Source organism: Euprymna scolopes, chromosome 8 (genome assembly GCF_053919585.1).
Source record: "Euprymna scolopes isolate OS-2025 chromosome 8, ASM5391958v1, whole genome shotgun sequence".
NCBI lineage: Eukaryota > Metazoa > Mollusca > Cephalopoda > Sepiida > Sepiolidae > Euprymna > Euprymna scolopes.
Window position 1 is genome coordinate 67,185,821 of NC_136489.1, and position 24,140 is coordinate 67,209,960.

A 24,140-nucleotide genomic window follows, 5' to 3' on the forward strand; every position below is an offset into this window, starting at 1 on the left:
ACCCTTGTTAAAATACTAATTTGAATTTTTAAAAAATGAAACAAAACTAAAATAACTGTTTTTCCTCCCTTTTAAATCAAAAGAGCAAAGATGGCGTTGTTCAGTGTAATTGTTATCAATCAGAAACGGTAAGGCAACAATCAAAATGGCGATTTTAATTACAGTGTTCGTTACCGTATTTCTCCTTCAACTATTGAAGCCATTAGCGAGAGCAGTAGTAGTACGAAGTCGATAAGGCTAATCTCGTGACTATTAGGCTCAGAATTATATGAAGAACTAATCCTATTCGTCATTGAAATTATTCCTTTTAAAATCTTTTTTCTGATTTTCATAGGAAAATTTTCGGATTGTTTCGTTCTTTTTATTTCATTTTTATTCCATTTTTTACAGGCAACGTTCTGCTTTTCCTGCTTTCAGTCTTTCAAAATTTTTTCCTGCTTCTTAAAAATTCCTAAATGAAATGTTTTACCATTTTCTTTATTTTCTTGTGGAAGAGTTGCCTTTCTTATATAAAAGCATTTCCTTTAAGAGTTCATCGATATTTAACCGTTCATAAACTGATTTAAGCAAGTGCAAATAATGTGGTCGTTCGGGCCGTATAATAACAGAGTTGACTGGATGGCAATCAAAGCTGCCATAATCTCAGTTGTGAGTACCATCATCCCTCAGTGCCATAGATTTCTGGTATTCTTCCTCGTTTGAATATACTTTCTACCACCGACCCAAATACAACGACATTTTAACTTGGTTTTACGTAAAAGCTACTGTACACAATCCCTATGAAAATCGTCTCTTTTCAGGTGCTACTGTTAATTTGTTCTGTTCAATCTCTACGCCGTGTGCACCAAGAAAGCATTTTGACAAGAGCGGGCACCGGGCAAAAATGCAAGAGACAACAAAATAAATATCAATTGATCATTTGAATAAAAATTATAAACCTGACATCTTGTTTCATACATAAGCTGTGCGTACCTAAAATCATTTTGATAAAAGCGTGCACTTGTCGGCACATCCAAATAAGACATAAAATAATTATCAAATTTAAGAAAAAGCAATTTGAATAAAAATTATGAACCCGACACAAGCATCTGCAAGGACAGAAACAACAAACTTTTTGCAAAATCCCGATAAGAATTAAGTCGTTGAATTTCCGTGCGAACAATCAACAATCCATAACCGCCACCGACAATAAGGATAGGAGGGGCGTGCAATAAGTAATGCCCCTGACCCACTTCCAGTTGTCTGATCTAGCTGAAATTTGGCATGTGCAATGTTTTATATTTCTACGGGTTATGTGGCAAATTACAGCTCTGAACTAATTATGGGTTCTGTTTTACAGCTGTTTGAACTGAGTCGATGTGAAATAGAGCCTGTTGAATGTCGAGCAGTAATCCGGTATTTGTATTTGAAAGGAAGCACACCACGGGAGACTTTTTGATGAAATGAAAGAAACTTATGATGATAATGCCTCATCATGTGACCTTGTAAAACGCTGGCATCGTGAATTCAAACATGACCAGAAGTTTGTGGAAACAGTTTCCAGACCTGGTCGCCCCCCCCCTTCTACCATTGATGAGGAATCTGTTCGTGAAGTTGAGGCTGCCATTTTGGAAGATCGGCGCATTACTATTCGACAAATAGCCCAAGATGTCAAGATTAGTACAGGATCTGTGGAAAATATCATTCGTAACCATTTGCATATGCATAAGGTGTCTTCCAAATGGATTCCCAGGTTGCTCATACCATTCCAGAAGCGAGAACGCGTCGAGTGCTCGAGGATGAATTTGGAGGATGAGTCAAAGTTTTTCAAAAGACTGATTGCACAGGATGAAAACTGGGTCCATCACTATGATCTAGAGATCAAAGCCCAGTCAATGCATTGGAAGTACTTGGACTCACCACCTCCAAAGAAGGCAAACGTGCAGCCCTCCGCTGGCAAGGTCATGCTCACAGCCTTCTGGGACCAGGACGGAGTAGTGATGACAGATTTCCTGGCAAAGGGTAGCACAATTACAGGAGCCTATTATGCTTCACTTTTGAGGAAATTAAGGGAAGCAATCAAAATCAAGAGGCGGGGCAAGATCAACAAAGGTACCCTCCTCCTGCAGGAAACGCTCCGGTCCACAACTCGCATGTCGCCAGAACCGTCGAGGATAACCTGGATTTTTCTCTTATCTAAGAAGGATTTAATTATGTTAAGTATTCTACCAGTGATACTGTATGATCTAATTTTCCTGGGGAGACCCTCATGCCATACCCTGTCAAAAGCCCGGTTCTGGATATGACCTTAAACTATATCCGATGGTGAGGCCCCAGCTTGCAGGCCTTAGGGAGTGTGGAGCCACCTTTTAATTGCCATTGCTCCCAGGTCCACTCTGACCCGGAGTGGTAGCACCTGTGAGTGTCCCAACTATGGGTTAAATAGAATACGACTTAAAAAACAAATATACTATATTAAAAAAATCGTTCTTCAAAATCACCAGATTCGGCAGTAAATAACCTAAAAAAGGTTGATATGCCGTAAAACAAAACAACCAACCAACCCTGTCAAAAGCCTTAGATACATCTAGAGCTACCGCTCTGCCCTCCCCCGCTTTGTCCAGTGAATGGTATATACGTTCAGAGATTACAGTTAGGATGTCTGCTGTGGAACGGGCTTGTCTAAATCCATATTGTTGGTCAGTCAGAAGGTGATGGACTAGAGCATGGTTGATTAAGGTCTCAAATATTTTGGCAAAAAGTAGGAGAAGGCTAATGGGGCGATAATTTAATGGGTCAGTTCTTTCGCCAAAATTCTTGAATACTGGTACCACAAGATTGATTCTAATTTCGTAACTACTTTACCGCCACAAGTTTTCATCGTCACCAAAGCCATTAGAGCCATTGTTAAGTTGGCTTGTTCCTGTTGGCTGTGGTATGGCTTTATACTTGTGCAATTCTAGATGGTTCACTTTCCTCTGCTTTTCTTTTTCAACTTGATAAGGGGCTAGTTTATTGTTAATCGTCTGGGGCGCCCCTACCAGGAAATATGGTTGAGATTGCTTGAGAAATTTTGCATGCAAAAGCTCTGGTTTTCCAAATTCGATTTTCCGACCATCTTCCTGTTGTGGGAGTAGATATATAAATAGCCCAACTAGTGGTTATTTATGGACTCTCGTCAGAGGATCTTAGCGATGAACGCGTCTGTATGTCTAAAGAACTTAGATGACGTCTAACTATGCTAAACTACTGCCACTAACCGAGTTTACTCAAAATATTAGCATCCTCAAATGGTTAAACTAAGCGATTACCTACCTGCCTTGTATACGTGAATCATAATGTGTGACTGCGTTCTTTTAGGAGGCATAAATGCTGCGTGAAAAAAAGAGGATGTAGAGAAGAAGGATTAATTGTACCGACTATAATCTTGGTCGGATTGAGCTGGCTTCTCCCTGAGCACGAACTGCATCTCGGACCATAGTAGTCTAGGAAATTGCTGACCACCCTCGATTCCAACGGAGACCAACAAGATGAAATGTTGTATACTTTCGACACGTGGCAAACAACATTCGAAGCCAAATTAAACCGATGCTTGTCTCTGGTTGTGTAATAATAAGCAAATAATTGAACTATTTTTGATTAGGTTAGGATGAAACTGTCAGCAGGTATGAGCAAAAAAAGAAATGAACGAGAACTGTGTTAAATATTGGTTCACTGTCTGTAGTTGAAGAATAACAAGATCATTTAATTATGGAGTTTCTTTTGTTACATGATAAGGGCTGCCCTCTTTTCATGTAAGTATAAAAATAGAGAGATTTAGTTAAAATGAAAATGAAATAGAATAGACGAAATTCGAACCTCGTAAATTAGGTTTAGAAATAGATAACGAGAGGGAATTAGAAAATGGAATGTAAAACAAACCATTGTTTAGCTTAGAGATAAAATAGTTTCAAGAAAAGAATGTGCGTTGTCAATTCTGTTATGAAAAATTCAACTGAGGAATGCAACTATACAAGATAATTTAATAAACATGTTTTTAACATATTGCAAAAAAAAAGGTTACTGGGAATATAGGTTAAAATTCCTTTTGTAAACAAAGGAAAAAGTTTTGGACACGCATGTCCAGAACACGTGAAAGAAGACACATGTTTTAACATATGTATGACGTCATGGAAAATGGGAACTTCTCGATATAGTTAGAAACTTGAGAGTTAAGCGAGGAGAAACTGGGGGAGAGTCAGAGAGTCTGAGGGCGACAGACGACAGTCCAGACATGGACATTCGAACGTTTAGAAGCGAGACGGTCACTTTTGAAACTTAATATGTGAAGCTTTGAATTCTTGATGATGAAAACCCCGGCCGGTTGTGAGAAGAAATAAACCCATCATGTGTTTTTTTTTATAAACGTCGTCTTTGTGTTGTAATTCTACCAAAAGGTAAAGTGAAAATTGTTATTATATGTCTGTATATCATGTGGTTTAAAATGTCTTTACATACACAATATGAACACTAAGACTGTCTCAACACTCAAAGAGCTTCAACACATCTAAGTATGAACATTTTATATATATGAATCTCTCTAAGTCTCTCAACAACATTTCTCTCTCTTACAATAATCTCCCTTACAACATCTCTCTCTCTCTCTAAGACTCACTCTAATAAGTCTCTAAGAACATCTTTTAATAAGAAAATATAACACTTTCAGATAAGTAATTTATATATTTATTTATTCATTTATTTATTTGCTAATTGTTATCCTTATTTTTATAGCTATTGTTTCTTCAGACAATGCTCAACTGTAACTGTAGAGAGTCAACGTTTCTCTCCACTGCGCCAGAGGAATAGTTGATCAAAGCGTCGTGAAACAACAAATATAAAGATGAGGATAACAGTCCGCGAAGATATGTAAAAATACAAATTACTCATCTCAAATAATTCCAATAACTAAATAATATACCATTCGGTACGGACCCGACAATGGAAGATCAGATAACAAAAAAATAACTTGTATTTATAAGAGCAAAAAATCCAACCTTGATCGCCCTTCGGGGATCGTGGCGCAATGGATAAAGACGTTGAATACAGTTCCAGTTCCAGGTGAGCATTGTCTGAAGATAGCGGTTTTAATCACAATTTCAATACAGGCCAGAGATTAGTTGGCCAAAAACGTTGTAAGACAACAACAACTATGGAAGGCGGTAATTACTGAGGATACAATTAAGAGATTCAGCATTTCTATTCCGTCTCGAAGGCCAGAGGAATAGTTGGCTGAAACGTCGTGAAACAACAACCATAAAGATAAGGATAACAGTCCGCAAATAAACAAATAAACAAACTTAAGATCAGTATTATAAAAAAATTTGGTTTACATTGTGTTCTAAAAATATACCTTTTGGGTCATTCTCCGGGACAAATCAGAACTAGAATTATATGAATATTGACGTTAGACTTTAAAGATTTTATTGTCCAAGCAATGTGTGATTGAATATTTGTACCCTGTCTATATCGCCTTTCATTTTCATTCGATTGCACGAACTATGACACAAAGTCTCTGGTTCTGAGAAACCTTTTCAGCCCGGTGAACGACTTACATAGCAATCAATCAATCAATTTATATCGATCATAGGTGAAACTTTTCTCAGACATGAAAAGTATCTTCTATTCTCATGAAATTTAAACGTCGACAGTTGCTCAGTTTCGGCCTTCCTTTTATTATTAGTACTACTTTGGTGCTCAGTGATATCACTTAATGTCTCTTCTTACAGGAGAACCCGACAAAATGTTTCGTCGGTACAAACGCCATCGATGAAATCGTTAATAAAATACACAATCTTGTCTGCAATCCAACCATAATTGAATAGGTTTCACACTCACCGGATTTGAGCCCCAGATTTTTACAATTACGATTATCTCAAATATACTATATATTAAAACAATCTGCAGGCGATTCATGACGTGAAGAGGGAGAACATAACTGGAATTAAGGCAGGATTCATTGAAGAGCTACAATGAAATGCAAATCCATACTTTTATCGTGTGTCATATTTGGGGATGAGCATAAAATCCACATGTTAAACGTAATCATTGTCGTAATTATGTAGTAACAGTAGCAACGTTCTTTCTAGATCAAAATAAATATAATTTACTGTTAACAATATTATTTTGGGATAAGAAATGTCAAAGTCAATACTAATAAGACAAAATAACTAATGCTTTTTTCCGTAAAACTAATAGTGATAGTTAAGTGAATGTTGTCTTAATAAATAAAACGGATACGTTTAAAATTGTAGAATATAATAATTTTGGAAACAATTCATATTCTGTCTTACTGTAAAACATAATTGTCAGTTAAATATTGTTTATATCAATAACATGAATGCCAGTTTTAGAAATGCCTTTCTTATGCTTCATTGTTTTAGTCGATAGGGCGACATAATTTTATTTTGAAACAATGCATTCAAAATTGGCCAATTAATCATATTTTACCTTAGCGACATAAGAATATGGCAATTAAGCTATACAGAATATTCCGCGTTTCATTCTCGTAAGAATTCGTCAGGATTATGGCATCCGCATAAGCCTGACGAATTCTCACGAGAATGAAACGCGGAATATTCTGTGTAGCTTAATTGCCATATTCTGATGTCGTTAAGGTAAAATATGATTACTTGCCAACTTAATTGCCATATATATTTTCATGGCTTACTACCTAGCTCTACCTATGTATTGAGCACTGTAAATACTGAAAATTTACGCATAAAATTATATCTTCGTATATTAATTTATGTGATTAAATGAAGTAATCGTATATATATACGTATATATATGTATATATATATATGTATATATATATATGTATATATGTATGTATATATGCATATATATGTATATATGCATATATATGTATATATGCATATATATATATATATATGTATATATATATATGTATGTGTATATATATATGTATATATATGTATATATATGTATGTGTATATATATGTGTATATATATTTATAAATATGTATATATATATATATATATATATATATATATATATATATATATATATATATATATATATATACGTGCTGTAGTAATTACATATGCGGATTGTGGTGTCATTGTTGATTTCTACTTGAGCTATTTAGTACTTTCTCTAATAGTCTTGGAGAAGGTATGAATCTATATATTTAGTTTTGCATGAAATAGTAGCGTAGACGATACTCGAACGTCTTGGTTGTGCAACTCGTATACGAGAAGGAAAACTCTTAAATAACGCCAGCAATTAATTGTTTTTTCTAGTAGTTTTTTAGTCGTCTTGAACTTGAAGTAATGCCTCCTATTCTTCATTCAATCCAAATAAATCACAAAGGATTGCAAATTGCATTCTTATGATGACTGAACTTATGCATTCATGGCCCGAAAGTTTCATCTCTGTCTTGCAGATATTGGCAGTATAAGATTCAAAGAAATTAATCTTTGTCATGGATATACCCTACTGTTATTTCCATAAATGTTCGAGACATCTATTCTGCCCAATCAAGAAGGGTGTACACACATAATCTTGCACAAAAATACATATTTGGAGTTGGTTCATTTTCTTGTAGTGTGTGCGTTTTTGGGGTATTTTTTATGTTAATGGTTTTGGTATCAGAAAAGATCTTGTTTACTTCATACTGATTTCGATGGGCTTTTTTTTTTTTTTTTTTTTGAAGGCGGAAATATATTTTTTTTTACATCTTTTAACAACAGGTTCTCACAGAACGAATACTACGTAGTACATCTCAAGCAAAGATGCGTCATTGAATTCCTGGAAAAGTGCATTAAGAATGACGGTGATTGTATAGAAAAACAAATTCTGACGCACAAAAGGTCGCTTGTTATAATACCTGTCTTCGTAGCTTTTCAACTTTTTGAATAAAAAGAAATAGTAGGCTTTACTTTGGGACGATCTTCGGACTTAGCATAGCTTCAGAAAAAATCGTAGTTTTGATTGCGCAATATTTGCTTCACTAGAGACTTTTTTCGGATTCATACTGTACAAGGAATATCCATAGTCTATCGAGACTAAAAGGGAGCCTTTTTTTATCGACGAAGAACGATAAGAGAGAGAAATTGGAGAGAAAGGACGGCAGTGCTAGTTTACAGTTTTAAATAGGTGTGGACATATATCATAATAATAATAATGAAACTACCCTGCAAATATCTCAAGCAGATATCGAACCCTGATATTTATTTTTTTAAAACACGTGACTAAAAGAAAATAAAGAGAACCATATCGTTATTTCAATAAATTTTCTATAATTTTTTTTATAATGCACAATCAAATAGCGTGTGCGCATATTCTCTTGCATAAAAAGAGGCTTACAGATTTGGAATTGGTTCATTTTGTTGCAGAGTATGTTTTCCAGGTTTTCTTTTTGCTTTGTTTTATTTTATGTTAATGTTTTTGGTATCGGGGAAGATTTTGTTTATTTCGTTTGGATTTGGAAATGTTTTTTTGTTTGTTTGTTTGTTTTTTAAGGTAAAAATATATATTTTTTAATATTTTAAACAACAGAAACTGACGGAATGAATATTATGTAGTCCATCTCATCTGTTAACCTTCCATCGCCTTCCATCATTTTCCTTTTTGTTTACCTTTATGTTTTATGTTGTTTTGTGCAGACAACGGGAGAATTCTTTGAAAGAAAGGAGAAAACATAACTATTAATAATAAACGAGCGCAGAACTCCGGTTCACATGTGCCATCAATGTGTTTTTCGCTTGATCTTCTTTTTGGGGAAGAAAAATAAATGAACGAAATAACATTCAAATCCGAATTTTCTATAATCTCCTTTAACCCTTTTATGTTGCAGGAGCGAATTGTCACGAAGAAATGCAAAGACGATTCGGAAAACACAGAGAACTGCCATGCCCAATATAAAAAGGTAGGTAGTACTATTTAAACATAACCGTCTTTCTCTATCTATCTATCTATCCCTTTTTCTCTCGCTCTATATGTATCTCTCGATCTTTCTCGTTCTTCTTATTAATCTACAGATTTAATCTACGTTTAAAAATGTTCATATATTTTAATCCAATCAGCAAAACCCAACCCTTTCACTGTTAAAATCCTTTTACTCGAATAGCTTTTTTTCCCTACAGATTACTAGACGTTGCTTGGTTGGTTGGTTGTTTTTGTTTTACGGCATTTCAACACTTTTCAGGTTTTATTAATTTATTTATTGCAGACTATTATTCTCATCTTTATTAGTTCTTCTTTCACGACGTTTCGGCCAACTATTCCTCTGGCCTTCGTCAGGTGGTAACTGCGACGGATAGGAACTTCTAATCTCCTAACTGTATTCTCAGCAATCACTGCCATCCATAGTTGGTGTCGTCTCACCACGTTTTTTGGCCAAGTAAGCGTCTGGTCGGCTTATGGTAGGATTGAAACCGTTATCGCCAGATAATCATCATCTGGAACCGTAGAGATTCAACGTCTCTATCAACTGCGCCACGGACCCCGAACGGCGATTAAGGTTGGATTTTTTTATCTTATAAATCAACGTTTTTTTTTATTTTTATTTATTATCTTATCTTTCACGGTCGGGTCCGTACCAAATGGTATTCATTAATTATATTAATTTATTTATTGAGGACTATTATTCTCATCTTTATTAGTTGTTTTTTCACGAGATATCGGCCTACTATTCCTCTGACCTTCGTCAGGTGGTAACCGCGACGGATAGGAACTTCGAATCTCCTTAATTCCAACTCCAGTTATTTTGAAGAAAAATTTTTTAATAGAATATATTTGTTTTTTTTCCAGTCAGTTTCAATATAACCCATAGTTGGGACCCTAACACCGGGTCAGAGGGGACCTGGAAGCAATGGTAATTACAGGGTGGCTCCAGACTGCCCAAAGCCCACAAGCTGGGGCCTCACCATCGGATGTAGCTTAAGATCATATCCAGGACCTCTAGACTTTCGAATTCTCTTCCGGTTTCCTGCTTCCCTGACTCTACGAGCCTATTAAAGTTTAAATTTAATATAAGCAGACATTTCGGTGCTCAACTCCCAATATTTTCCCGTTAGACACTATCCCAAATAGTAGCAGCTTACGTTCGAAGTGGCAATATGAGTTTGAGGTGAAAAGGAGTTTTATAAATACCCACAAAATATACTTTAACATATTCTTTAGATCTGGGATTAAATTATGATTGAGAAATCTATTTAAATATTTCTAATTAGATGTAATTTGTTATTAACTCACAAGATGACCAATCGGCGTTGATTTCTATCACTTTCAACCTCTCTCTCTCTCTCTCTCTCTCTCTCTCTCTTTCACTTGTTTATTAATAGTCAAATGTTATAATACCAACTATAAAATTGAACATAAGAATAGTTCATTCCATATAAACGGAATTATCACAAAAAAGATTAATACTATTTATCCCGGGGTCGGGGTGCAAACAAAGAAAAGAAGAAAGGGAAGATTGGGGGGGGACATATAGTAAGCAGAAAGAGACTAATTTTTAATTTTGTCTTTTAAATGTTTTTGTTTATTTATTTACACACTAACTTTTTTCAGATTCAAAACAATTATATTCGAATTGAATGGGCGACCCAACAAGTAACATCTTTTACTATCTCTCTTTCTGTATATAAGTGTATCTTCCTTTCTATATATTCCTTTCTTTCTTTCTTCGCCTATATTTATACCGTTGTCACCCTCTCACTCTTTTTGTTATTTTTACAGAACTATAAAAACAAAAGATTCATAATGAAAACAGCAACTAGAATATTTAACAGTCTTTCTCTTTCGCTTCGCCGATGAAAAAAATCAGCTTACGTCATTAATAAAAATCTACATTGATCGTTCTTTTTAAGCTAAGAAATTAATTATTATGTATTTGCATTGAATATTACGCTATTCATTTATTGGAATCATTTGAATATCATAATATTAGTTAAAATAATTTGTTTTCTACGACCTACTTCCAAAATTAGTTTACTGCAATGTTTCAAGCAATCTTAAATATAAAAAATCCTAATGGCAACTGTCTTGTTTATACTTTTCTTATTATTGTGATTCCATTGTTCTAAATCATATATTACAGTTTGTACAATTCCAAAATTCATTACTATATGAAGATTTGGTTTATATAACTTTATATGATGAATCTAATTTATATTATTTTCTATATACTGAACAAATACAAGAAATTTTCAATAACAACGCTCTTTGAAAGATTTGTTATGAACACACTAAGATTGACGCTAATGTAAGTATTATAACAAAAACAAAGTAACATTAAAAGAAAATTATTTATGATATTCCCGTTTAATCTGTTAATCAAATCTAATATTTGAGATACATTTTCCTGCAAATAATCCACAACATAAAATATTTAATAAAAATAATGTAAAACTTAGCTATAATTCTACAAACAGTTGTAGAAATAATCAAGAGCCATAATAGACCGATCTTACACAACAAGAATAATAATAAAATTAATAATACACAATACAGTAATAAAAACAATAATGATTGCGATTGTAGAGGTGAAAATTATGTCCATTTCAAGAAAAATGTTAAACTAAACGTATAATTTATTTGGGAAAAGTATTCTCGGAAGATAACTGTAGTCTTGGGAAATTTTACATACAGTATAATAGCACTTTAGACTAGATACAGAAACCATATAATATATTTTAATAACCTGAATAAGAGAAAAGACTCGATTATCTCAACACATAGGTTCTCTAAGGGGAAATAATAAGGTACCTGTAGTAAAATAGTGTGTCGTGAAGAAAGTTTAAATCGATTCACTACACAACCCGGTCTTTTCTTTGTCTACATGCAAACCTATTATTACGTTTCGTAATAAAGATAAACTATGAATTATGTAGCAGTAGGCATTTTAAACAGTTCACTCTAGAAAAATATGGTAATAACCTTGTGAATTGTCCGTAAATTTCTATGAGAAAAATTTAGAGTACTTCTATAGTATAATATAACAAATACACTATTCCAGGTTATGTATATACAAAATATTAGAGTACTAAATAGTATGATATAATAATTGCAATACACATTATATACACGTTAACACCTATAAGAATCGTAAATAAATTTAGCTAATTAAAAAGATGTTTTAAATTTATAGACTAGAGTAAAAGCGATGTCCGATCCGACAAATCAAACTAAACATACAAGTGGATAAAAATGCACACATTATTTCTTTAAGGTGTACAAAATGCACATATTATTTCTTTAAGGTGTAAAAAATGCACACATTATTTCTTTAAGGTGTAAAAAATGCACACATTAATTCTTTAAGGTGTAAAAAATGCACACATTATTTCATTAAGGTGTAAAAAATGCACACATTATTTCTTTAAGGTGTAAAAAATGCACACATTATTTCTTTAAGGTGTAAAAAATGCACACATTATTTCTTTAAGGTGTAAAAAATGCACATACACAGGACAAAGCAAAAACTTACATTTCCTTATGAAGTACTAGCCGGAAGGCATCCAGCTTTGCCCGGTCGGAAAATACGCTTAAATATGATATTTAAATGTGTCCAGATTTCGTATTTATTATTATAGAGCCGTTATTTGAAAAGTAAAAAAAAAAGTATTTGGGTACCATCAGTTAGAATCGAAACCGAAAACAAAACTGTAGAATCCAAAGCTGGTGCGGTTACTATTGTACCAACATGACATGCATATAAATTGATTAAAATAAACCAAGATGAATGTAATCAAATGTATAAAGATTTTTTTTAATTGACTCCTTTTTGACCCTTTAACAACTATTTTAAGCGGCTGGAGACCCATAAAAGAACGGCCCATAAAAATCCAATCATTTGAGGCTCCTTACGCCACTCTACGACTTTTGGTTTCGGAAAAGGACAAATTTAAAAATATGGTGACAGAAAGACAAACAGATAGACAGACATAGTGAGTTTTATAAATTAGATTTCCCATAAAAGTATGTGCTCAAAATAAATACAGCCTATTCAATGTCCAGTGAACAACGAAGAAAGAGGTCACGTGTTCAGAGTTGATCAAGACTGATACTGCATGGAATAGAACAAAAAGTGTTGGAAATACACAACATACACATTCTGTTTTAGTATATGATGACTTAAGAGTTGATATACCATAAATCTCAACAATTAATTAACCTATGTAGTTTGATTAATTCAATTGATAATGAATTAGATACCGGTCGTGCTTATACTATTTAACCGCACGAGTACGGAATTAAATAGTTTTTTCACATTTAATGAGCATTTTTGTGTATGTGTGATATTGTTTTGACGCTTGTAAACCATATATATTTTACATAAGTTTATGAAAGTATTCATGTGTCAATTTTAATGGGACATCAATGATTATCGACTGAGGTGAAGAGTACAAAACTTGTGCCGCAGAATCTATGCAATTTATCGCTTGAGGGAATATGTGTGAACGTGAACGACAACAACAACGACGACGACCGCAACAACAACAACAGGCAGAACCTGTGTAAAGTCTACGGTAGTTGAAAACATCATCGCATCAGCAAACAATAGAACGTCCTTTAATAGAATAATCATGTAACATTAGTTCTGATTAGACCGTGAATTAAAAAATAAATATTTTTCGAGCCAAATATGGAAAACTGCTTGAGATGTATTATTACAAAAAATAGAACTATACTAAGGCATTTATTTTTTGTAAAGATTTTAATTCAATAAAAGCGTCTTGTAAATTAGTAAGCAATAACTTTGTCACAATCTTTTATTAGCAGAAGTTACACTATGCACGCCCTTCTTAAAAATATATATGAAATAGTGATTTTCAGATCGTAAACTGTTTTAACTATTTCCGTGACTGATTCCTTATACCTCTTTCGTTCCCTGCATCCACTTTTACAATAATATGAGTAGAAATAAATTACTTGTACAGTATTTTACTTGTACATGGAAATAATGAAAAATCATACTACTCAATTATTTGACGTGATTTTCGGTTTGAACAACGCTTATGGGCATCGCAGGTAAGATTTTCTGTGTTTTTTCATATACTTTTTACTTATTTTATACTGTATAAGTACAGTATTTCTTGGGTCGTTAACTGCACAAGTTCATTATTTCTTATTTAAAAATGAAACTACTCGATTATTTTACGTAATTTTCCTTTGTACTAACGTTCCGTACGTTACGGCGAAGAGTTTGTTTTTTCATATAGGTACTATAGTGTAGGAGCACCTTTATTATTTAAAAGTCATGCTACTTGATGATTTTACGTGATTTTCAGTTTTAATCGCTGTTATGTGCGTCACAGGTAAGATTTTCTTTATTTTTCGTATGGGTACAATACAAGTGCTTTATTTCTTGAGTCGATTACTGTACAAGTACCTTATTTCTTATTTAAAATTAAACTCTTCGATTATTTTATGTAATTTCCTGTGGTGCTAACTTTTCTGTGCGTAAGGGCAAAGAGTTTGTTTGTTTTTTGTTTGTTTTCATATGAATTATGTACTGCAGAAGCATCTTATTTATTATTTAAAAGTTATACTACTCGTTGATCTGACGTAAGTGTCGGTTTTAATAACTTTTATGTGCGTCACGGGTAATATTTTCTTTTCGTTACGGCTAAGATTTTTTGCCATATAGGGTCGGATATCACATGTTAACTATTACGAAACACAGAAAAGGTTTCGTAATCCCTGAAAACCTCTAAAGCACTTTTAAAAGCAACGTAATCGTGCTTTGTTCCCCCACCATCACCATCGTGATGTCATTTCTAGAAGATAACTCGGCAGTTTTTTAAATGTATACAGAAATACACTGTTTTATTATCAATTTATTATATAACATCGAAAATCCAGGAAAAAAATGGATGGCCCAACAGAAATTGGCCTTGTTCACCATCACAGAACCCCAACAACTAATTGATGGTGGCGGTGATGGTGACTTTTTCAAGGCATTTTTTTTATTTTTAAAACTTTGTTAGGTTAAATGAAGTAGTTGCAAAACAAAACTTTTTCTTAAAATAAATCAGAAGTGACTTTACCTGAACATTCTTGTAATTAATCAAAAGGGGCTTTTCCAAGAGGATTTTTACAATGTTAAAATATTTTAAGTGTAGTGGAGTCGGAAAAGGTGAAAGCAGGAACACGACAACTTGGTGAGAATAAGAACATTTATATTAAGCAAGGGTTAGTGAAACAGAAAAGGTTAGTAATCCGTGGGGAGTCGTCTCTGTACGACATCTTGATAGCTCTCATTCATGCTGATTATGTGCCTAATGGACAAGTCCATCTTAGCGGTTATAAGAGTGTGTATGTCCCCACAACATTAACATTAAATATAGTAGTTGAAAACGCGAAACAATTTTTCTAACGATTAACGAAAGTAAGTTTTTCAGGGAATATTTGTAATTAATCAGAAGTGACTTTTCCAGGGCATTAAAATAAATAGTTTACAACATTGTTTTTATCACAATTAATCAGAAGTGACTTTTCCAGGGCATTAAATAAATAGTTTACAACAGATCTTTTTTTTATTAACAATTAATTAGAAGTGACTTTTCTTATGTTATAGTTTCGTAACATAAAATATAGTATTTGAAAAACAAAACATTTTCCTGATAATTAATCAGAAGTGGCTTTTCCAGGGCATTTTTGTAACTAATCAGAAGTAACTTTTTCAGGGTATTTTTGCAATTAACTAGAAGTGATTTTTCTAGGGTATTTTTACAGTTAAACTTTCGTAACATTAAATACAGTATTTGAAAACGGAACATTTTTCTTACAATTAATCAGAAGTTACTTTTCAAGAGCATCAAAGAGGATTGCCATCCAAATTTCAGTGAACATGAATGGTCACTACCAACGAACAATCAATAGTAAGCGGTTTTTGTGATTTAATCTACAAAGGTTGAGAGTACTGAAAATCTAGGGAAACGTGTCCTTACTTAGACTCCAGAAAATACAAGTTGTCCTAAATGGAGAAATCTTTCTTGATGGCTGTGTGACTACTCATATTGAGTAAGTAAGTAAGTAATAATAATAATAATAATAATAATAATAATAATAATAATAATAATAACTAGCGGGACCTGTGGAAATTCCACATGGGATTCATCCATATGTAATATATTGATGTTGACATTCTGTAGATGTTCAGTGTAAATGGAGATGCTCTGGTATTATTGTAGTTTTTTTTTTTTTTAAACTGCAAAAGTATTTATCTAAGCTAGCACGAGTAATAATATATAGATAATAATAATATATAGATGATAATAATAATAATAATAATAATAAATATATAGATAATAATAATATATAGATGATAATAATACATAGATGATAATAATATTATATAGATGAATAATAATAATATATAGATGATAATAATATTATATAGATGATAATAATAATATATAGATGATAATAATAATATATAGATGATAATAATAATATGTAGATAATAATAATAATATATAAATAATAATATATAAATAATAATAATAATAATATATATAGATAATAATGATAATAATATATATAGATAATATAATAATAATAATATAGAAAATAATAAATAATAATATATAGATAATAATAATAATATATAATAATAATAATTTTTTTACACAGTGATCACCACTTATCAAGGCCCGGAAGCCACTCAGGGTAAGGGTTATTGCAAGTATATTACGTTAGTGTGGAGATTTGATGAAGTGTTTACTTAAGGGGGCGGTTCATTAGGAATTTGTTAACATTGGACTTGAACACATCCAAGTGGTAGTCCGGTGGGAAGCATCAGACGGATCAGAGTTCCACAGGCGTGCAGTTCTTAAGAAAAGAAGCTTTGTTCATGGAATCCACGTTTTTATCTAGGCACAGATAAAGAGTGGGGGGAAATTTTTCACACTGGATTCAGCTAGACGGGTGTTTTTCGTGAAAGATTCGCGAGGGGGGACCAGAGATTGGAGTTCAGACGAGCACCTTCCATGGGAATAAACGATAAAACAAGGATAGGCTCGCAACGTCTCTTCTGTGGGAGAGAGGTTGCAGGGTAGAGAAAAGGCATCCCCCACTAAGCCACGAAGTCTATTTTGTACTCTGTCAAGGCGGGATAGGCTATTTTTTTTGCAGCTGCTGCCCAGATATGGCAACAGTATTCTATCCTTGGACGTACTTGGCTTTTATATAGACAGAGAATTGCATCAGTAGTGAGATATCTTCTGGAGCGGTAGAAGGATCCCACCATCTTTCCAGCGACCTTGGCAACAGACTTGATGTACGTGTTCCATTTCAGATCAGGAGTAAAGGTCAAACCCAGAAGCTTGTCAAAACACGGGGCCTCACTCAGACGAGAGCCATCCATCACAATTGATGCCAGATGGGGATCAGAACGTTGATGATGTAAGGATAGGATTTTGGTTTTGGATGCATTAAAGGTAACCAGCCACATCTTCCCCCACTGAACCAGCGCTCGAGATCAGAGGAGAGAGAATCAGAGAGAACTTTGTCATTTACAGCCTTTGATGTGTTGCCGTAGATGGGCATGTCATCAGCATAGATGTCAACGAATGATTTAAGTATGTGTTTAGGGAGGTCATTGATGTAGATCAGGAAGAGAGTTGGGCCTAGGATTGACCCCTGAGGGATTCCAGCATTTATATTGCAGGCCTCCGATTTTTGTCCATCTACCACTACTCTTATGAGCCTATCGGAGAGAAATGATTTAATGATTGAGAAAACATTTCCAGTTATACCGTAGCTGGAAATCTTGTGAAGTAGACCCTTATGCCATACCTTGTCGAAGGCCTTTGATATATCAAGAGCAATTGCCCTAGAAAGGAAGCCTTTGTCAAGAGATTCACTAATACTCTGGGATATAACCGTCAGCACATCTGCGATAGATCTTGCAGAGCGGAAACCATATTGTGTGTCACTATGAAGGTTATTCCTGCTGAGGTGGTTGACTATTTCTCTATTTAATATGGATTCCAGCAACTTACTCATAACACACAGGAAACTTATTGGTCTGTACTGAGAGGGAGATGACTTATCACCGGAATTCTTAAATACAGGGCAAACTGATGAGGTCTTCCAGGGAGTCGGAAAGCACTTCTCCTTAAGGCAGCGCTTAAACAGTTTCGTAAGTATGGGAGCAAGTTCTGGTTGAAGCTTTTTTAACACTATAATTGGGATGCCATCAGGGCCAGTTCCTTTACTGGAATCTAGGTTCTTAATTAGCTTGGCGACCTCATGCACGGATATGTGTATGTTACCTAGCTTGTTCTGTGTTATAGGAGGAAATATGGGGAGTTGATGGCCTTCGTCGCATAGGGTAGAATTAGCTGCAAAGTTCTTTGCAAATAGTTTGGCCTTATCTGACGCTGACGAGATGACCTCTGGTCCATTGATAATGGTTGGTATAGAACGCACACTTCTGTTCAGGATCCTATTTGTTATTTGCCAAACTGGTGGGAGCCAAGCCGCTGATCAGCTACCTTGGATTAAACAGACTGGGCATATAGCTCTCTTGCATTTTTTATTACTCTTTTACAGTGGTTGCTGGCAGTCCTGAAAGCAGCCTTAGTCTCAGTGCATCTATTACGTTGGTAGCTATGGAAAAAGTGATTTCTGTGCGCGATAGCAGCAGTACATTCTGGGGAGAACCATGGCTGGCTGTTAGGTTTTTGTTGGAATTTTTTAGATGGTATGAGTTGGTCTATGCCTACAATTAACCATTCGGTCAGATCTGATACTATAGAGGACACTTCCTTTTTAAACATGGAGTGCAAAGGTAAATCAGATATGAATGTACGGAAGCTATCCCAGTCAGCCATAGAGTATCTGTATACAGTACGGTGGAGGGGTACGTCTGGAGGCTTCTTACATTTCGTTTTTATCTTAACTGATACGACGGAGTGGTCGGAGGATCCTAGAGGAGAATGAACGGAACATGAACATAGCTCAGGGGAAGTTGAGAGAAAAAGGTCTAGGAGGCTTGCATATTGACCGGGTGTATCAGGCACACGGGTGGGTTCACGAACAATCTGAGTGAGATCATAAGCAATGGCAAAATCATGACAAAACCTCCCCTCATCATCTGTCTTATTTGAATGGGTCAGCGATTCCACGTTCTGGACGTTGAAGTCACCACAGATGTGGATGTTAGCCGAGGGATGTGAAGACAGTATGTGGTCTATTTTCTCAGATATGCTCTTAAAGATAGTAACTCCGCTGTTGTGGGGCCTATAGAGGGCAAATATAAATGCAGTGGTGTTAGCAAGTGCAACCCTGAAGCACATATAGGGTAAATTAGGATCTTCTCTAGAGATATCCCTGCCACACGGAAAGCCATCCTTAATGTAGGCACATATTCCATGCCCATGGCGATCTCGGGGGTCAGATTTAGCTGTTAAATTAGAGTATCCGTTAATTATGAACTCATCTAGGGAAGTGATCGGCCCTATTCCAGTTTCACTTAGAAATAATATGTCCGGTTTCGTCTCCTGTAATTGGGTTTCAACCTCTGTAAGGTTGGAACGTAGACCCCTGATGTTGGAGAAGGAGACCTGGTAGTAGGGGTCTACGTTGGAAGATGGGGTTCTAGGTTTAATCGACTTTTTATTCTGGAGATATTTCATGTTGAGGTTTTGGGATTTGTGGAATAGGTCAGTATACTTGGTTAGAGCAGTACAGAGAGGGAAAGTAAGAGAGAACAAGACTGGAATTTGTTTTGTAGCACACGAAAAGGTAAAGCCGTAACAATTACCCACTAGTATGGCATCGAGAGGCCCCACCAGAGACTATTGCATGGTCCAGATCCACTCACCAAATGGCAATACAGCAGTCCCAGTACTTTGCGCCTGTTGATAGGGCAGCCTCCTTAGTGGTTAATCTAAGGTTTGGGTCCCTGACTATCAGGCGGATAACGTCAGCCCAGACAAAACGTTTACCTCCAGCACCCTTACTAGTGACCTGGCCACAAGGACAGACAGAGACAGAAAAATTTCCGACATCTCAGACTACTGGTCCCCAAGTACTACCGACCTTTATATATATAGATGATGATGATAATAATAATAATAATAATAATAATAATAATAATAATAATAATATATAGATGATGATAATAATAATAATATATAGATAATAATAATATATAGATGAATAATAATATAATATATAAATAATAATAATAATAATAATATATAGATAATAATAACAATATATAGATGATGATGATAATAATAATAATATATAAATAATAATAGTATATAAATAATAATAATATATAAATGATAATAATAATAATAATAATAATAATAATAATAATAATAATAATAATAATATATCTGAGAGAAGAAAAATAGGAAGAAACCCAGTTAGACGTGCGATTCATAAGGATAACAAAACGATGAGAATTACGACTTGGTCGTGGCTATGAAAAAGAACACTTAATCAGAGAAAGTGAATCTCTTATCACAGACGCGAAAAATTACACGATTATAACTAACTATAACAAAGCAAAGTTCGACAAACATACAAGAAAACGGCGAATATAGACTTTGAGGACAAAGGGACGAAACGATAAACCACATAAATGCATGCAGTAAACTATCCCAGAAAAGAATATAAGATTAGAATGAGTAGGTGTAGAAGGTAGTACCACGGCAAATGATACAAGCACAAATTTATAGCGATACTTGAAATCAGAAATCACATGGACGTACAAACAAATAAACCCATCCAATCAAAGAGATCTTGTGTCATTATAGTTAACAAGAAGAAAAAGTTCTGTCATATAGTAGATTTCGCCGTTCCAACAGATCACAGATGAATATCAAGGAGATGGAAATGCAGAGAGCTGGAAGGGATATGGAATAACGTCAAGATAACACTAATATTCGTTGAGATTGTCGGACTGACTTCCTCATCTTGGTTGTTATTGTCACAACGTTTCAGCCGTTTTGCCCTCCGGCCTTCGTCAGGTGTTTTGTATCGAACTGGGGAACCGTTTGTTAGGACTTTACCCGATGCTCTCTGGGTTTTTTTTAGGGGTAGAGTTAATTTACGATCATACAGTTTCCGTTTACGTGTTTCCAAAAATACAGACAATTACCAACACTAATATTCGTAGAAACATTTGGGAACACTCCAAGAAACATGAAAAAAAGAATAGGAGAAATTGGAATCAGAGGGAGGGCTGAGAAGATATAACAGGTAGCAATAATAAAAACGGCTGAAATATTTCTTTAATATCTATTGAATGCGGAGACTAATACACATGAGCTATAAACAATAACAAGCTATATAGAAACTGCAACAGAAGTAAAGAGACATCGCATGGAAACACGTAAACGGAAACTGTATGATCGTAAATTAACTCCACCCCTAAAAAAACAGAGAGCATCGGGTAAAACATAACCTTTTTTTCATTAGGTAATTATGGCTTTCAGATAGGAAAAGGGAAGCAAAGAAGGAAAACGATAAGCCAATCAAAATAGCGACGTTGTATGTACGTTCTATATTTATGTGACTTCTTCAAGATGGCGGCCAAATACGCTTTCGCCTTTATAAACAGTTTTCAATTTATAGCTTCTTCTCGTGCGTCTGCGTATCTCTGATTAAAATCTATGGTCTATTGCTCTCGTTTATTTCTCTGGCAAACTCTTATTTAATATTACGGAGACAGTCAAACTAAACGAGCCTCATCGGCTCGTTTAATACGCCGCTTTTCCCCGAGAGTTTCTTTCTTATCATCCAATACAGTGAATAGATAACAGTCTCCTCGTTCAACGTATGTTGTTATTTGAGGTAATTTCCTATATGGATGGCCAACACACTGGCTGCAAGTATCTGACTACATATACTTACGTCGTCCTTCTCGGCCATCTATATTGAATAATAACAGTGGTTGTTTACGCCAACACATTTATCGTCTTAAAGGGCTCTCATACGTAAAAGGTCGTCGCATAAAAAATTTAAAAAAAAAAACAGAATTATGTAAGGATGGATTTTTCATTGTTGTTTACGATATATAATATTTTATATTTGTCATTGTTCCTATATCTTTTTCTCTCGGAGAATTTGATATGATTAATCTATCGACAATTCGATCAAATAGCAATAATCGAACGAGTATTTCATTTAATCTTTTATATATGAGCTAATATTTCTTTGTTTGGTGTTATAGAAAGCAAGTTGTTAAGAGCTAGAACATTGAAATAAATAAATAAAAAGGTACATTTTGCACTTTAACTTTAACTTTGCACGAACTTTAAATACATCATAAATATTTTCTTTCGATTCCATCTAGGGTCAGTTATTGATTAGCTTCTTGAAATCAGATAAATATATTAGAACATAAGGAAACCAAATTCATTTTGTAGATAGATTTGTATTCATTTCTTCTTCTTCTTCTTCTTCTTCTTCTTCGTCTTCGTCTTCTTCTTCTTCTTCTTCAAGTGTCCGGTCTGGTCTTGCAGACATCGACGATCATGGCTCTTCTTTCTTCCCTGTTCTCGGTCTTTCTCATGAGCTCATTATATGTGCCTTCTTTATTCGTTGCTAATTTGCTTAAAATATCTGCCGATTTTTACTCCACGTTCAGATCTCCTGATCGAATTTTGCCTTTCACTATATAATTTTATTAGTAAGCATTCAGCGTATGTCTGGAATTAATTCTCCTTTGCATGGTGTACATCTGTTCGAATTTCTGAACTCTATTTTCATATCTACTTTCATATTTAGTGAATTTCATTAAAATTTAAAATATCATATTTAAATATTAGCTGAAATGAAACCTCGAATATCATTGTTCGATTCAATGTAAGCTTTCACTAAGAAAAGTCGTGTTTGCTTTCGGTATAGTTCTGTGTGTTCAGTTATATCTCCAGACAAAAAGACATACAGACAAAATAACTTTATTAGTTACATCTAGTACAGTTTGGACGGCGAATGCTAAAGACGTATGGAAATAAAAGATAAACGAACAAAATGGATATTTATTAGGATAATAGGGAAAAACCGTGTATTGCTTATCATATTGGAAGGACGGAAATGATTACCAGCCTTTGTGGAGTATAGCATTTATATTTCATACAAAGCTAAAGATTAAAACTACTAAAACAGTCTTCGCATACGTTGCGTTGTGTTTCTGGTCACGAATAGGCTCCTATATGGTTGACTATTTAAAAAAAATGATTACATATAATTATAGAAGATGTATCGAGACACAGGAATGGGTATGTTTGATCTGGAAGAACGGTGGCTCATTAAAATATTGGGGTCTGCGTTCGTATCTGGTCCACAAAGTATGGAAATAAAAAATTTAAAAATTACAAAACGTTTACATATGTTTTTGATATAGATGAACATGAGAATACTTTGATAAGTATGTTTTAACTTAAATAGGGATGGTATAATAAAATTGTGAGGTCTGCGTTCGTGTCTGGCCTCCAGAGAATGGAAATAGGCACAAACTTTAATAAATACTTTTCATATCTATCTGCATAAGTATACTTTGATAATTATGTATCAGTTTGAAGAAATATTGTATAATAAAATTATGGGGTGTTGGTTCGCACCTGACCTCCATAGAATGGAAATATGTCACAAAGCTAACAAGGTTTTTTTAATATAGATCCACAGAATATTGTGATAAGTGTTTCAGTGTGAACAGGTATGGTATAATAAATTATGTGGTTTATCTATTTTATTTTTACTTTATTCATATTTTGCTTTGGTTTTTGATACCCCCAAATTCAACTCTAATTTACAACCCTTCCTTTTCATAACCTATCATACTTTCATAAATCAGAGTCCATTTTCTGTAGACTGTTTTTGAACCCAGTCAAACGACGAGTACTTTTGTTAGTATATATATATATTTATATATGTATATATAATATTCTTACGATTATAAGAAAATATATAATATAGAAGTATATATTCTATAAATAATTTTCGTACTGTGAGAAATATTAGGCTCAATAAAAGTGAATTTTCACATTCAGACGATTTATATGAGCAGTTATCATACTAAAACCAGAACATATATTTAATTCACACTCATTTTTTTATAAAATCCATAACACACGTGGAAAAAATGTCTCACGACGCAAAATCTAATACGATGTCATAAGATATT

At 34.1% G+C, this 24,140-nt stretch overlaps 1 protein-coding gene across 1 annotated transcript in view; it reads left to right on the forward strand.

Moving 5' to 3' along the window:
* The window catches only part of LOC145283595 (uncharacterized), a 3,312,299-nt gene that overhangs the window by 2,756,261 nt on the left and 531,898 nt on the right, over positions 1 to 24,140 (forward strand). Inside the window, exon 12 of the mRNA XM_080132527.1 lies at positions 8,838 to 8,909. Coding sequence (XP_079988653.1) covers positions 8,838 to 8,909 — 72 coding nt within the window. The remainder of the gene's footprint in view (positions 1 to 8,837; positions 8,910 to 24,140) is intronic.